This window comes from Myotis daubentonii, chromosome 7 (genome assembly GCF_963259705.1).
Source record: "Myotis daubentonii chromosome 7, mMyoDau2.1, whole genome shotgun sequence".
Classification (NCBI taxonomy): Eukaryota; Metazoa; Chordata; class Mammalia; order Chiroptera; family Vespertilionidae; genus Myotis; species Myotis daubentonii.
In genome coordinates this window covers 44,705,184-44,720,076 of record NC_081846.1, presented here as the reverse complement: position 1 = coordinate 44,720,076, position 14,893 = coordinate 44,705,184, and the positions used below count along the sequence as shown (strand labels likewise).

Here is a 14,893-nt window from a genome sequence, read left to right as displayed (position 1 = left end):
ACCATTTTGAGTATGCCCAGATCATTCTGCTGTCCTGGACAAATGCTTACTCTTAAAGAAAGCTATTTTATTACAGCCTAACCTACACAGGAAAAAAAAAAAGCTGAGAAATGAGGGGGGAAACTGAAGAGCACTTGTGAAGTTTACAACGCAGGGGCACAGGCTCACTAAAAGAGTGAGACCCAGCCCTGGCTGGTGTGGCTCAGTTGGTTGGAGCATCATCTCGTACACTGAAAGGTGGAGGGCTGTATTCCTGGTCAGGGCACATACCCAAGTTGCTGGTTCGATCTCTGGTAGGGACATGTACAGGAGGCAGCAGATGGATGTTTCTCTTGCTCTCTTTCAAAATCAATAAGTTTATTTTTCTTATTGCCTGGGTTGTGAGGTCGATTCCCAGTAGAGAGCGTGCAGGAGGAAGCCAATCAATGATTCTCTCTCATCATTGATGTTTCTATCTCTCCCTCTCCTTCCTCAGTCTAAAATCAGTAATAATAATAATAAAACATTATAATTTATTACTCATGCTTCTCTCCCCTCAAAACGCCACTTGCTTTGTTGAAAATCCCACTGCAGATTAAAAAATGTTTAATTTCAATATATGTTATAAATGGTAACAATCTATGATAAGAATAAGGGCCATAGAGTATAAATAAAAGCCAGTGGGCAGGCCATTTAATTATATTGTAATATAAAAATATTTCATAAAAATTCAGCCTCCACTGAAGCCTGCAAGTTTTACATATAATTTGAATGTACTATCCAAAAAGGATGAAAACTTATAAAGTTAAGATCTTATCAGTAGAAAAGATATTGTAAACCAGCTTAGCCAAAAGAAGCATTTTGATTGCCTAATTTAACTTTGTAAAGGAGAAGTAAATCTTATAGCTGGTCTCTGTAAACCTCACAGCTGGAACAGTCTAACAGCACCTTGCAGTTTCCAGTGATCAAAGTAAGTTACTTTATATACTAAACTAAGAATTTCATAATAGAAATAATGCAGCACTGGGGGGTACAGCTATCATGAAATAATTACACTCCTGGGAGATTACAGGCACAAGGCTACATACCCCAGGGGTGTGATTATCCCAGGATAACCACATCTACTGAAATTGCCTTATTGCAAAAATAATCTCTATTCACTGGTGAGACATTATTCAATAGGTGATTTTTTTAAATGAAAAGATTTTTTAGCTTGAATCAGCAAGTGGATTAGGAAATTGGGCAGTTTGTTTTTCATTGCATTCAAATTCAGAATACATCATTATTCTTTGCTTTCCTATTTGATACAGTAGTTTCGATTTTGTTTTTGAGAAACCTTTAAGAGTTTCTATTAGTGTTAGTTAAGTGGTCCTGCTAAATGCAGGTCAAACTTTAAAGGTATTAAACTGAACAATAATACAATTTTAAATAATTTACTTCTATGTATAATTTTTAATTCTTTTAAAACAATATTCACTTCAAAATTATAAATGTAAAATCACTGTTAACATTTTGGGCAATTTCCTTTCTAGAAGTGTCTATATGTTTACCTAAAGATTTAAAAAGAAACATGAATGGAATCCATGTAACTACTTAGTTTTACTTTTTTTTGTTAATCCTCACCCAAGGATATTTTTCCATTGATTTTTTTTTTTTTAAGGGAGAATGGAAGAGAGAGGGAAAGACAGAAACATCGATGAGAGAGAAACATCGATCAGCTGCCTCTGGCACACCCCCAACTGGGGATGTGCCCACAACCAAGGTACATGCCCTTAACTGGAATCGAACCTGGGACCCTTCAGTCCGCAGGCCAACGCTCTATCAACTGAGCCAAACCAGACAGGGCCACAATTATTCTTTAGGATAACTTTATGACTGTGTAATACTAGTAAACATAATTTAAATAAATAAACAAAGGCACTATTTCTCAAATCTTCAATTATTCTTACATACAACTGAAGCTGATGGCTCTCAACCTTGATGGTACATCAGAAATATTTGATATACTAGTGACCTGGTGCACGAAATTCGTGCACGGGGGAGGGGGGGTGTTCCTCAGCCTGGCCTGCACCCTCTCCAATCTGGGACTCCTCGAAGGGATCGGGCCTAAACCGGCAGTCGGACATCCCTCTCACAATCCGGGACTGCTGGCTCCTAACTGCTCATCTGCCTGCCTGCCTGCCTGCCTGATTGCTCCTAACCACTCTGCCTGCCGGCCTGCTTGCCCCCAAATGACCTCCCCCGCCAGCTTGATCACCCCCAACTGCCCCCCGTGCCAGTGTGCTCACCCCCAACTGCCTCCCCTGCCAGCCTGCTCACCCCCAAATGCCCCCCCTGCTGGCCTGCTTGCCCCCACCTTCCTTCCCCACTGGCCTGCTTGACGCCAACTGCCCCTCTGCTGACCTGCTCACTCCAAACTGCCCCCCGCCCCCCGCTTTCCTGATCACCTCCAACTGACCCCCACTAACGGCCTGCTTACCCCCAACTGGCCCCCTGGTCTGCTTACCCCCACCAGCCCCGCCCCCCACCAGCCTGATTACCCACAACTGCCCGCCCCTCTTGGCCTCTAACTGCCTCTACCTCAGCCCCGTCACCATGGCTTTGTCCAGAAGAATGTCCGGAAGGTCTCCTGGAAGGTCTCCCAGTCTAATTAGCATATTACCCTTTTATTAGTATAGATATAGGCCTGGTGCAAGGGTGGGGGCTGGCTGGTTTGCCCTGAAGGATGTCCCAGATCAGGGTGGGGGTTTCCGTGGGGAATGGGGCAGCCTGGGTGAGGGGCCTGTGGTGGTTTGCAGGCCAGCCACGCCCCCATGGGGTGAGAGTCCCCGCTGGGGGTGTGTGTGGCCAGCCTGGGTGAGGGGCTGAAGGTTGTTTTCAGGCTGGCCACAGCCCCTTCAAGGTGGGGGTCCCCACTGGGGTGCTTGGCCACCCTGGGTGAGGGGCTAATGGCTGTTTGCAGGCTGGTCATGGTCCACGGCGACCCAAGCTCCCAGTCCCTCCTTTTATTCTTTTTTTTTTTTCAGCGTCTCCTTGAGCGGAGGGAAGCAGGTATCCGGGATTTATTTATCTTCTATAATTGAAACTTTGTAGCCTTGAGTGGAGGCCAGGACTGGCCAGGGCGGGCAGGAAGCTTGGCTTCCTCCATTGCTGGGGGCAACCCAAGCCTCCTGCTCGCTCCAGCTCCGTGGCTGCCGCCATCTTGGTTGGGTTAATTTGCATACTTGCTCCTGATTGGCTGGTGGGCGTGGCTTGTTGGTGTAGCAGAGTGACACCAATTTGCATGTTTCTCTTTTATTAGTGTAGATCATATTATGTGGTATCATAGATGGCAAAAATTACTGACTTATTTTTATCATCTACACAAATAAAATACAAAGATGCTAATTGACCATACCTTCGCTACACCAATCAGAAGAGTATGCAAATTAACCCAACAAAGATGGCCGTTAAATTTGCATACTGCAGGCAGGGTGGGGCAGTGCCATCCGCTGCCTGCCCCACCACGGGATCGGGCCTGCTATGTGCGACCCGGGGAGGTGGGGCAGGCACTGCAGGATCAGGCCTGCCATCTGCCACCTGGGGAGTGGGCCTAAGCCAGCAGATGGTTATCTCCCGAAGGGTTCCAGACTGTGGGAGGGCACAGGTCGGGCTGAGGGACACCTCCCCGCCCGTGCACAAATTTTTGTGTACCGGGCCTCTAGTCCTATATAATAAAGAGCTAATATGCAAATGGTCACCATGCCCTCACGCCATCACCCCGTAACAGCTGACACTCAACACTGGGGAGAGAGGAATGGGGACCAGCCAGGCACAAATGAGCTTGGGAGAGAGGAATGGGGACCAGACAGGCTGCGGCCTGGGAGAGGGACAAGCCGCCTGCCCCGTGGTCCTGGGCACCAGTGACTGTGTCTGCACCTGCGGTCCAGGAGAGGGACAAGCTGCTTGCCCCACGGTCCTAGGCGCCTGCACCTGTGGCCTGAGCAAAGCCGCCCCCTCACAGTTCCCTGTAGCTGCGGCTGGCCTGGGGGAAGCCGGCTGGGTCCTGGGTTCCTGTGGCCAGCCAGAGGGAGGGAAGCCCAGGTCCCGGTGCCTGCGACTGGCCGGAGGTGGTTAGGGGCGATCAGGCCAGTAGGGGAGCAGTTAGGGTGATCAGGCAGGCAGATAGAGGGGTTAAGGGCAATCAGGCAGGCAGGAGAACGGTTAGGAGCCAGTAATCCCAGATTGTGAGAGTGAGTCGGACATACCCTGAGGGATCCTGGATTTGAGAGGGTGCAGGCCAGGCTGAGGGATCCCCTCCCCCCATGCATGAATTTTGTGCACCGGGCCTCTAGTAATTTTATCATAGAGTTTAGTGCTTTGAGATATTTACCAACATTTGTTCTCACATTTACACCCCACAGAGCGGTTAAGCAGTTTGCTTAAAGTTACTACTAAGCAGCAGAGCAGAGGATCCAAATCAGGCATTTACTAGCCCCATCGTTCCATAGCCTGTGCTCTTCACCGATTAGTACACTGCCTCTCTGAACTTATGGTTCCCTCTGTGTGGAAGGCTGTTCCTTTTGCCTAAGATGCCAAATGCTCTTCTGTCAGATCTTGCAAGCTGCATCTTTCCTGTCATTTAGAGATCGCAGTTTAACATCACTTCCTCAGAGGAGCCCTTCCTCACCACTTAATCAAAAGTTACTCCCCATTCAGTTCTTATCACAGTATCCAATTTAATTTTACAATAGAACTTACAAATACTTAATATTTTCTTATTTATCAGTTTATTTTGTGTCATTTCCAACACAATGAAAGAAAGGACCTTTTCTGTCTTAATATTGTATTCCTAGAACCTAGAAAAATGCCTGGCACAGAGTAAGTGCTCCACAAATAACTGTCGAATAAGTGAATTTATTTTACCCTTACTGATGAACATTTAGGGTTGTTTCTAATATTTCACCACTATAAATCTTTAAGCATCTACCTTACCATTTTCTTATAAATTCCTGGATGTTGAATTTCTAGGTAAAAGGATATTCATGTTTTTAAAGCTTTTGATACATATCATCAAATGACTTCAGAAAGGCTGCTCCAATTTATCAATAGTGGATTAAAATGTTAATTTTACCATACTTGCTCCAACACTGGGTGTAAAGTTCTTTTAAGACTTTACCAAATTTGATGGGCAAAAAGATAATATTACTTTAATTTCTTTGGTTATTATTATTTTTTTGTTAATTCTCACCTGAGGATATTTTTTTCCCAATTTTTAGAGAGTGCAAGAGAGGGGGAGAGACAGAGGAAGAAACATGGATGTGAGAGACACATTGATTGGTTGCCTCCCAGGCACGCACGCGCGCACATACACAAGATCAGAGCTGGGGATGGAGCCTGCAACTGAGGTACGTACTCATCCTTGACCGGAATCAAATCTGGGACCCTTCAGTCTGTGGGCCGACGCTCTAGCCACTGAGCAAAACCAGCAAGGTCCATTCATTTGGTTGTTAATGCTGTTGAAAATGTTGTCATGGCTGTAATGGCTATTTGAACCCCTCCTTCTGTAAACCACCAATATTTATGTCCTTTGCTCCTTTGAGTCCGTTCATCTTTTGACTTGAAGGAACATTTTATATATTAGGAATATTAATATACTAATATTAGTATTTCAACAAATGTAATACTCTTCACTCAAGGGTGGTTACATGTGTTAAAACTTGATAGGAGCAAAAAAAAAAAATTGAGCATTTTCTACTTCATTCACTTATTTTGAGAAAGTTCATTTAATTGAAGAATAGTTCTACAGTAAAACTCCACCATAAGCGGGGTACAAAAACTTTGATTGCATAAAATGAATGATTGAGTTATTGTAAAGTTAATAAGCATAAATTCATGGCTGAAGAAGAGCCAATCTAGCTTCATTATATCTGAATTCAATGTTTTCAATACTCTTAAAAATAGGATAATTAAATAGCACAAGTTCTTTTGTTTGTGGTTAACAGACTTTCTAATATAGACTCAAGAGAAAGCAGGTCTAATCGATTACTAAATAAAGGGCTAAGTCTGGAGTCTATCCTACTCATTTTCTCAGAAGCAGGATCAAAGATGAGGCCAAGGAACAAAGACAGCTACTATCACTGACCACCCCTATCCAACACAGGAAACATGCAATTGTAAGGGCACCACAAGGTTGGAGTGAAGGAGAAGATGAGAAAGATGGAACCCTTTCCAGAAAACAGAATTTACCTTTTATATATAATAACAGGTTCCTGTGACTAAAATTAGTGGTCAGAAATATGTGAGCCAATGGGTTCTTCATATATGACCTACTCCACCCCCGTATTTCTTTGGGCTTTCTTTCTTTCTTTTTTTTTTTTTGTTAATCCTCAACAGAGAATATCTTTTCAATTGATTTCATTTTTTTTTTTTTTAAGAGAGAGTGGGAGGGGGAGAGACAGAGAGAGAAACATCAATGTGAGAGAGACAGAATGATTGGTTGTCCTCCACATGCTCCCTGATTGAGCCTGCAACTGAGGTGTGTGCCCTTGACTGGAATTGACTCCTCAACCCTTCAAACCAGCTATGGCAGGGCTTTATTTCTTTTGAGACCTCTCACCTTTCTTTCACCAAGTGGGTGTGTGGAGGTAGGGGAGCAAGGAGTATCAGTATGTGGGCTTTAAGATACCTGCATTGTGGCATCCGTGGGATATTCTTTTTGTCAGAGGTTCTCAGATCAAGGTCTGTATCAGCATTCTCTCACCACTGAGCAAATAGTTTCCCTTTACTTAAAATGTGGCTTCTATCTTTTTTAGAATAATAAGGATTTAAGCCAAAACCGGTTTGGCTCAGTGGATAGAGCGTCGGCCTGCGGACTGAAAGGTCCCAGGTTCGATTCCGGTCAAGGGCATGTACCTGGGTTGCGGGCACATCCCCAGTAGGAGATGTGCAGGAGGCAGCTGATCGATGTTTCTCTCTCATCGATGTTTCTAGCTCTCTATCTCTCTCCCTTCCTCTCTAAAAAATCAATAAAATATATTTTTTTTAAAAAAAATAAGGATTTAAAAAAACTCAATTATAATATTGTATCTGTGTACTTCTTTTACCCAAGGCACTGATAAATTTAAGTTAAAACTTCTGTTTTAATATCCTTTTATAAAAGGAATCCAAATTAACACAAAACAAATTAGACTAATCTTTCTTAAGCAGACAACAATATGCAGAAAGGCAAATAAAATTTTTAAGTAAAAACCAATTTTAACATAGTTAACAGTTTTTTTGTTTGTTTTTAAATATATTTTTATTGATTTCAGGGAGGAAGGGAGAAGGAGAGAGAGATAGAAACATCAATGATGAGAGAGAAAATCATTGATTGGTTGCCACCTGCATGCCCCACACTGGGTATTGAGTCTGCAACTCGGGCATGTGCCCTTGACCAGAATTGAACCTGGGACCCTTCAGCCCGCAGGCTGAAGCCAAACTGGCTAGAGCTAAATTCAGTTTTGATTTATCTCTGAATTAAGGTGACTGCTGAGGCTTCTAGACCAATCTACTTTTATAATTCAGGAGGACATAAATATAGAAATAACCATTTCTTCCTTCTATATTTAAGTTACTAACCTGATAAACTATGTTTAATGTCTTTCACAGGGGCCCTTGGCTAGGAACATTAAATTCAATTCTAATATACTGTCTTTCAAATTCAGAACACATGATCATAGTTTCCTATTGACCATCATATTTTGGGATTGTGCCTTAGTCCAAAAAGCCCAACCCAAGCCAAAGATAAAATGTTATTTGATCTTTTCTTATTTGTCCTTGGTATATATTCTAAAACAAATAAATCATGTCTAGTGCTTACCTGAGCCATCAGTGGGAACTGAACTTGCATTGATTCCAGAAAGACCAAACAAAGGACATTCTCGATCTGTGTTGACATGACCCCATTTGTGACATTTAATGCACCTCACATTTCGAACCTGAGAAATAGTGAACATTATTTTGGTTATGAAAATATTAAGAATCTAACCAACATTTGGCTCCCTACTCCTTGGTAGATTTTAAATTAAATTATTCTAATTTTAAAAAGATTTCCAGAGAAAGAGACTCCATAACTACATTTTATAATCCTATATAATAAAAGGCTAATATGCAAATGGACCAAACGGCAGAATGACTGGTTGCTATGATGCACACTGACCACCAGGGGGCAGACGCTCAATGCAGGAGCTGCCCCCTGGCGGTCAGTGTGCTCCCACAGGGCGAGTGCTGCTCAGCCAGAAGCCACTCATGGATGGTGAGCACAGTGGCGGTGGTGGCGGGAGCCTCTGACTGCCAGCTTAGTCCAACTCCCCACAGGGAACGGGCTTAAGCCATCAGCTGGACATCCCCCGAGGGCTCCCGGATTGTGAGAGGGCACAGGTCGGGCTGAGCGACCCCCCCCCCCCCGAGTGTACGAATTTTGTGTACCAGGCCTCTAATTTAATATAAATACTAAAATCTTTTACTATAAAGTCTGCCTAAAAACTAAGCTAAATTCTATCTTTTTCTTTTTGACTCTTATTTTGTGGCAATAAAACAGTGTCATCCAAAAAAGAGTAATAAAATTCCAAAAAATAATTATGTCATGACTTAATCTTAAATTCTCAAATTTTGAGGTAATTCTTCAAATTCTTTGAAAACTGCAGAGACCACTGTCATTATAAGCCTCACTATAAAACTTTGATTTCTATCTTTCATCAATCTATTACATTTAATGTTTTCTCCTCTAGTCCTTCGATTTTCTGATACAAACAGAAACCATAGAACTCCTTTTCAGCTTAAATACCTTTTGGACCACAACGTAAAGTATTTACTAAATAAAAATTTTTCTTACAGAGTAAAATATATGTCACTTGCCTGAATACCAAAGGGCTGATCTCGGATGTTCATGTCATCTTTGGCATATCTATTATGTGGAGAAAAATGTGCAAACACAATATTAAGAATAATTTAAGAAACAGCAGTTATTCTGAAAAAGTTCTATAGTTCTACCAGTAAATATATTACAAAAGGTATAACTGTAATAACTATACAAAACTATAAATCTATTTAGTATTTCCAAACACGATTTAGTTATTAAGTGTCCAGTCTAATTTTTTTTTAAAGAATGAAAAAGTAAAATAAAACTAAAGACTGTAATCAGGCAAATTAATTGCATAAGACAAATCACCTAAAATACTTTTTCATATTAGATGCCTTTAGTGAATGAAAAAAAGAATATAAGATGGGATATCAGATAAATTGAATGATATGTATTTTATCTTAAAAGAAAACCAGTCTTACTTTTCTCGTGGCGCTCCTTTCTGCCATTCAAATTTGTATTCAGTCTCTCCTTCTGTTTCTTCTTTCTGAAAACATTCATTAAAAAGTCTTTCAATTTTTCATAAAATTATAATCTACTGCAAGTAAATTCAAGCATAGTAAATAGTACTTTACCTCTTTATTTTCTTGATTGCATATCAAAAACAAGGGGGAAAAAGGTAGAGCAAGTTAAAAACTTCATAAAAGTCTATCATATACTATACTATGATATGATATTTTATTATAACATGTAAGAATTTATTGGTTTGACATTTTTCTCCTTTCACAAGATAAAATTCAAATCACTAAAGGATAAAAAAACAAAATTAAGTAAGACATCATATTTAATAGGCATGTAGTCTCACTAAAGACATATACATAAATTATAAAAGAATAAACGCACTTCTGCTGATGTTGAGATTTTTTTCCTAACCAAAGGACCAGTCATGAAATATAACTAGATTATAGACAAATATTTTTAGTATTTATTCTATTGATTACAGCATTTATACAATAGCCATTTTAAAAGATAAAAAGCAACTTTCATAACAGTTCTCAAACTTTTAGTTGCAAACATATCAAAGACTTAAAAAAAGAAATGAGGTGAGTACCTTTTTTAGCTCCTGGTGGGGCCTCGTACATGAAATTAAGGCCATTCTTTACACGTTCATCTCCCATAAGCAATCTAAATAAAAATAAGACATAAGGGTAACAATTTTATGTAGGAGGAAAAAATTACAGAATAACTGTCCCTTAACCTCTAAAATTCTAAGGGAATTAAGGTATTGTTGTAATAGTTTCAAAACTTTACTCCACTCATTAGATGAAATCTGAAATATCTATGAGTCTACCCTGATACAAATAAATGACTAAATAAATAAATGAGGAAAGGGAAAAGGAATTCAAATTAAAAAATATAGCGGTTTGGCTCAGTGGATAGAGTACTGGCCTGAGGACTGAAGGGTCTCAGGTTTGAATCCAATCAAGGGCATGTGCCCAGGTTGAGGGCTGGATCCCCAGTAGGGGGCGTGCAGGAGGCAGCTGATCAATGATTCTCATCCTTGATGTTTCTATCTTTCCCTCCCTCTCCCTTCCCCTCTGAAATCAATTAAAAAATATATTTAAAAATATATAGTGGGAATGAGAGAAAGAGAAAATCACCGTTAGAAAACCACAGTAATAATTGATGTGAATGCTAAATTTAGCACCAATAAATGCTAAAACTACTGGGCAAAAGTTCTAGGAAAAACAGGATATTTGCATAGCTTCAAATATTAATTAAAGTACCAAGGAAAAAAAGTAACTGTTTTTTAAAGATAAAGAAAAACCGCACTATGATCTGCTATAAACCTACTTTTCCACCCACACTCTTTTTATTGGTCTAACTCAATTATTGACTGTTTCCTGAACATCTTTTCTGCTTTCTCACTGCACTGATCTTTAATAAGCTTTTAAAGAAATATTCTTGTGAGAGGTGTCAGTAGTTTGAGTGTTAAACTTTTATTGTTCTTCTAAGCCAGGGGTCCTCAAACTACGGCCCACGGGCCACATGCAAATACAAATATTGTATTTGTTCCCGTTTTGTTTTTTTTACTTCAAAATAAGATATGTGCAGTGTGCATAGGAATTTGTTCATAGTTTTTTTTAAACTATAGTCCGGCCCTCCAACAGTCTGAGGGACAGTGAACTGGCCCCCTGTTTAAAAAGTTTGAGGACCCCTGTTCTAAGCTTTGTCTCAGCTGGAACTTGATCATAGGCTATATATACTCACATCAATATATTTTATGTGAATTATGGGTAAATGGCCATCTACAAATATGAGAGTAAAGATAGTTCAGAGGGAATAGAATCCTATCCTTAAGACATTCAATTTAAGCCCTAACTGGTTTGGCTCAGCAGATAGAGCGTCGGCCTATGGACTCAAGGGTCCCCGGTTCGATTCCAGTCAAGGGCATGTACCTTGGTTGTGGGCACATCCCCAGTAGGGGGTATGCAGGAGGCAGCTGATCGATGTTTCTCTCTCATCGATGTTTCTACTCTCTATCCCTCTCCCTTCCTCTCTGTAAAAAATCAATAAAATATATATTTTTAAAAAAGACATTCAATTCAAAAAGGCTAACTTAATACATAATTCAGTAGGGATCATTTTCATGCAATTGATTATTCTAAAATCACCAGCACTGTCCTGGCTGGGTGGCTCAGCTGGTTGGAGCATCGTCCTATACACCAAAAGGTTGCAGGTTCGATCCCTGGTTGGAGCACATGTGGGAGGCGACCAAACCATGTTTCTCTGTCACATTGATGTATCTTTCTCTCTCCCCACTACTTTCTCTCTTCCTTTCTCTCTCTAAAAATCAATAAAAAAGATATCCTTGGGTAAGGATTTTAAAAAATAATAATAAAATTTAAAAAATCAAATCAAATCACCAGTATAATGGAATTTCTTACCTATTATCATATGATTCTTGTTCTTTAAGATATTGTTGCATTAATTCTTCTTGTTTTTTCTTATCATATGATATTTTTTGTTCTGCCATCCATACCTAAATTAATAAAGTAAAAAATTTAAAATAGGACGTTTGCTTTTCTAATAAAATATCAAATGCTATTGTATATAGTTTACAACATAATCTACTTTGGTCATAATGACACCATTACAAAATAACAGCTGAAAAGTCTGATTTGTGTCTTTGGGCAAGTCCTTAAATACCACCATTCAAAAGAACTAAAATTTCAAGCAAAAATGTCCAACTTGAGAACTACTCTGAGCACCTGAAACAACAGCTTTTTGCACTCAGTCCCTGTATTATTTCAGAGAGAATAACCATCTCGCCACATGTAATATGTCTAGACTAGAAAACACACAGGTACAACCAGTAGGGTCAAACAATGCCCAGGGGTGCCACTGACACAGCAAGAGAGGAAAAATGGAGGACAAGGAAGAGGAAGAAAAGGAAATGAAATGAAAGATAGTTGTAGAATAAAGGGAAGAAACAAGAGAGGAAACAAAGAGATCAGAGAGAGGTGTGTCAGATGTCTCAAAGGCACCAGCAGCACAGGTTGAATGTGTCCCTATGTGAAATTCTCAAAACCATAAAAGTGGTGAAGGTAAAAAGCGCACACAGCTTATGCAAGGATATTTAACCATGTTACTTCCTGAGCCTAAAAGGTACCAATGCCTTCCTATCACCTTTAGAATAAAGGACAAAGTATTTAACAACCATTCACCAAAAACAAATCAAACTTTTTCTCCAACAAGCTAATTTTAAGAAGGTAAATTTGAGGACAAATACTTACTTTGATAAAATTATAATTAACTGTGGGTGAGGGCAGATGAGTATGAGGAGGAGGATGTAGGACAAGACTGCCATTTTTCAATTTCAGGAGCAAAAAAAGGTAGTTATTAGTATTTTAGTAGTGCTGAGATAGGAAAGTGCTGACACAGCTTGAGATGTGAACAAGAAAAGGTTAATCCTATCCTATATAATAAAAGGTTAACATGCAAATAGACCAAACGGCGGAACAACCGAACAACTGGTCCCTATGTGCACTGACCACCAGGGGGCATACACGGAACATGGCGGCAGGATGGTGGAGCAGGTGAGCGGGGGCACCAGACCACAGCAGGGCACTGGTCACTGTCATGAGGGTGAGCCTCTGGTGGTTACTGAAAATTCTTTGCTCCCGTGCGCCTCGGTCCCACCCGGCGCTCGCACACTGCCAGTGCTGGAGCTGCTGCTCACACTGGCTGCTGGCGCCCGGAGCCAGTCCTGATCGCTCGGCACCGTCAGTGGGTGGGAGGACCAGCTGCTGGCCCTGATTGCCCCTGAGGGCTTCTCTACCCACCCCTGCTCCTGAGGGGCGATTGGGGCAGCAGCTGCTGCTCGCACCCACTGACAGCGCCGGCCCCACTCGCACCTGCTGCTCACACCTGTTACAGCACCTTTTGGTCCCAACTGCTCTGCGCAGTCAGTGGGTGTGAGCAGGGCTGGCGCCATCAGCGCATGGGAGTGGCTGCAGTGGGAGGGGGGCTGCCAGCAGAGATGGGACTGGGGCCCGCGGCAGGAAGGGCCAGGCGGGGATGTGGAGGATGGGCCGAGACCCACCCCTGTGCCCACTGCAGCCTTGCGGCCCACAGTTCTTTTCAAAGTGCATGAATTCATGCACTGGGCCCCTAGCATGGAGATAAAAGCAAAAAATCAAAATGAAAAGAATCCTTCAGGGACAGAATATACCAGACATTTATTTTGGTATAAGTTCTTGAAGTTTCTTCCACTGACTTCACACTTACCAATGTAGAAGAAAAAACTACACTTAGGATAGGCAGTAAAAGGTACATGTTTGTGCCCTAGCCAGTTTGGTTCAGTGGATAGAGCGTCGGCCTGTGGACTGAAAGGTCCCAGGCTCGATTCCAGTCAAGGGCACATTCCTGGGTTGTGGTCTCGCGGGCTCGATCCCCAGTAGGGCGTGTGCAGGAGGCAGCCGATCAATGATTCTCTCTCATCATTGATGTTTCTATCTCTCCCTCTCCCTTCCTCTCTGAAATCAATAAAAATATATTTTAAAAAAAGGTACATGTTTGGAATTTTCACAGTAGCTTAAATACAAACAGTTGCAAGAGGGAAACGCCTAGCAGAATAACATATTAATAACAATCTAATGAATAACATATCACTTCTGACAGAATGACTACCATTTATTTGCTTTAGATTTCATAAGGTTATTTTACTTGTCTCAATTGCTCAAGAGCTTAAACACATACTGAGTATTCATTATGGACTGGAATAAAGAGTAATAAAGCACATTCTTGTCTTCAAAATGCTCAGAATCTGCTAATAGAAAACCATACTAACTTTTCTGTAATTTTAAGCTCTGTATAATAAAAAAAATACATGAATTATATAATATAAATAAATAATAACAATAAAGTTTGATATTTGGACAACAGAAATATATACAAGATACCAAAACAGAATAAGACAGTGATTAACATTAGGGACCGGTAAGGAAGGCTGGTATAAAGGAATACTTTACAGCAACTTTTGGTTTTAAAAAGTTATTTAAATTAAATCAAGGGTAGCCAATGTTATCTATTTCTTGTATATCTATATCCTTCCAAAGATGTTCTAATGCACATATACACAAAAGGATATACAGGGTAGTGCAAAAGTAGGTTTACAGTTGTGAGTACACAAAACAGAGTTTATTCTTATTATTTAATTATATTATTTTCCATATAAACAACTATAAATCTACTTTTGCCCCCGCCCTGTGTATATAAAACAAACATACATACATATTCCTTTTTTTAAAATCCTCACCCAAGGATATTTCTATTGATTTTATGAAAAGGGGAAGGGAGGGAGAAAGAGACGGAGAAACATTAATCCGTTGCCTCTGAATGTACCCCTACCGAGAACTGAATCTGCAACCTAGGCATGTGTCCTACTAGGGAATCAAAACCACAACCTTTGTGTACAGGATGCCGCTCCAACCAACAGAGCCACACCAGCCAGGGCCACACATTTTTTTTCTCACTCTTTTCATATATGGTAACATATATTGCATACACATGTTCGTATACACACAGAGA

At 40.7% G+C, this 14,893-nt stretch overlaps 1 protein-coding gene across 1 annotated transcript in view; it reads right to left on the bottom strand.

Annotated features, from left to right (window-relative positions):
* The window catches only part of CIR1 (corepressor interacting with RBPJ, CIR1), a 31,071-nt gene that overhangs the window by 13,447 nt on the left and 2,731 nt on the right, over positions 1-14,893 (bottom strand). Inside the window, exons 2-6 of the mRNA XM_059704036.1 lie at positions 11,749-11,843; positions 9,921-9,985; positions 9,283-9,367; positions 8,857-8,905; positions 7,820-7,937 (exon numbers count right to left, since the gene is read on the bottom strand). Coding sequence (XP_059560019.1) covers positions 7,820-7,937; positions 8,857-8,905; positions 9,283-9,367; positions 9,921-9,985; positions 11,749-11,843 — 412 coding nt within the window. The remainder of the gene's footprint in view (positions 1-7,819; positions 7,938-8,856; positions 8,906-9,282; positions 9,368-9,920; positions 9,986-11,748; positions 11,844-14,893) is intronic.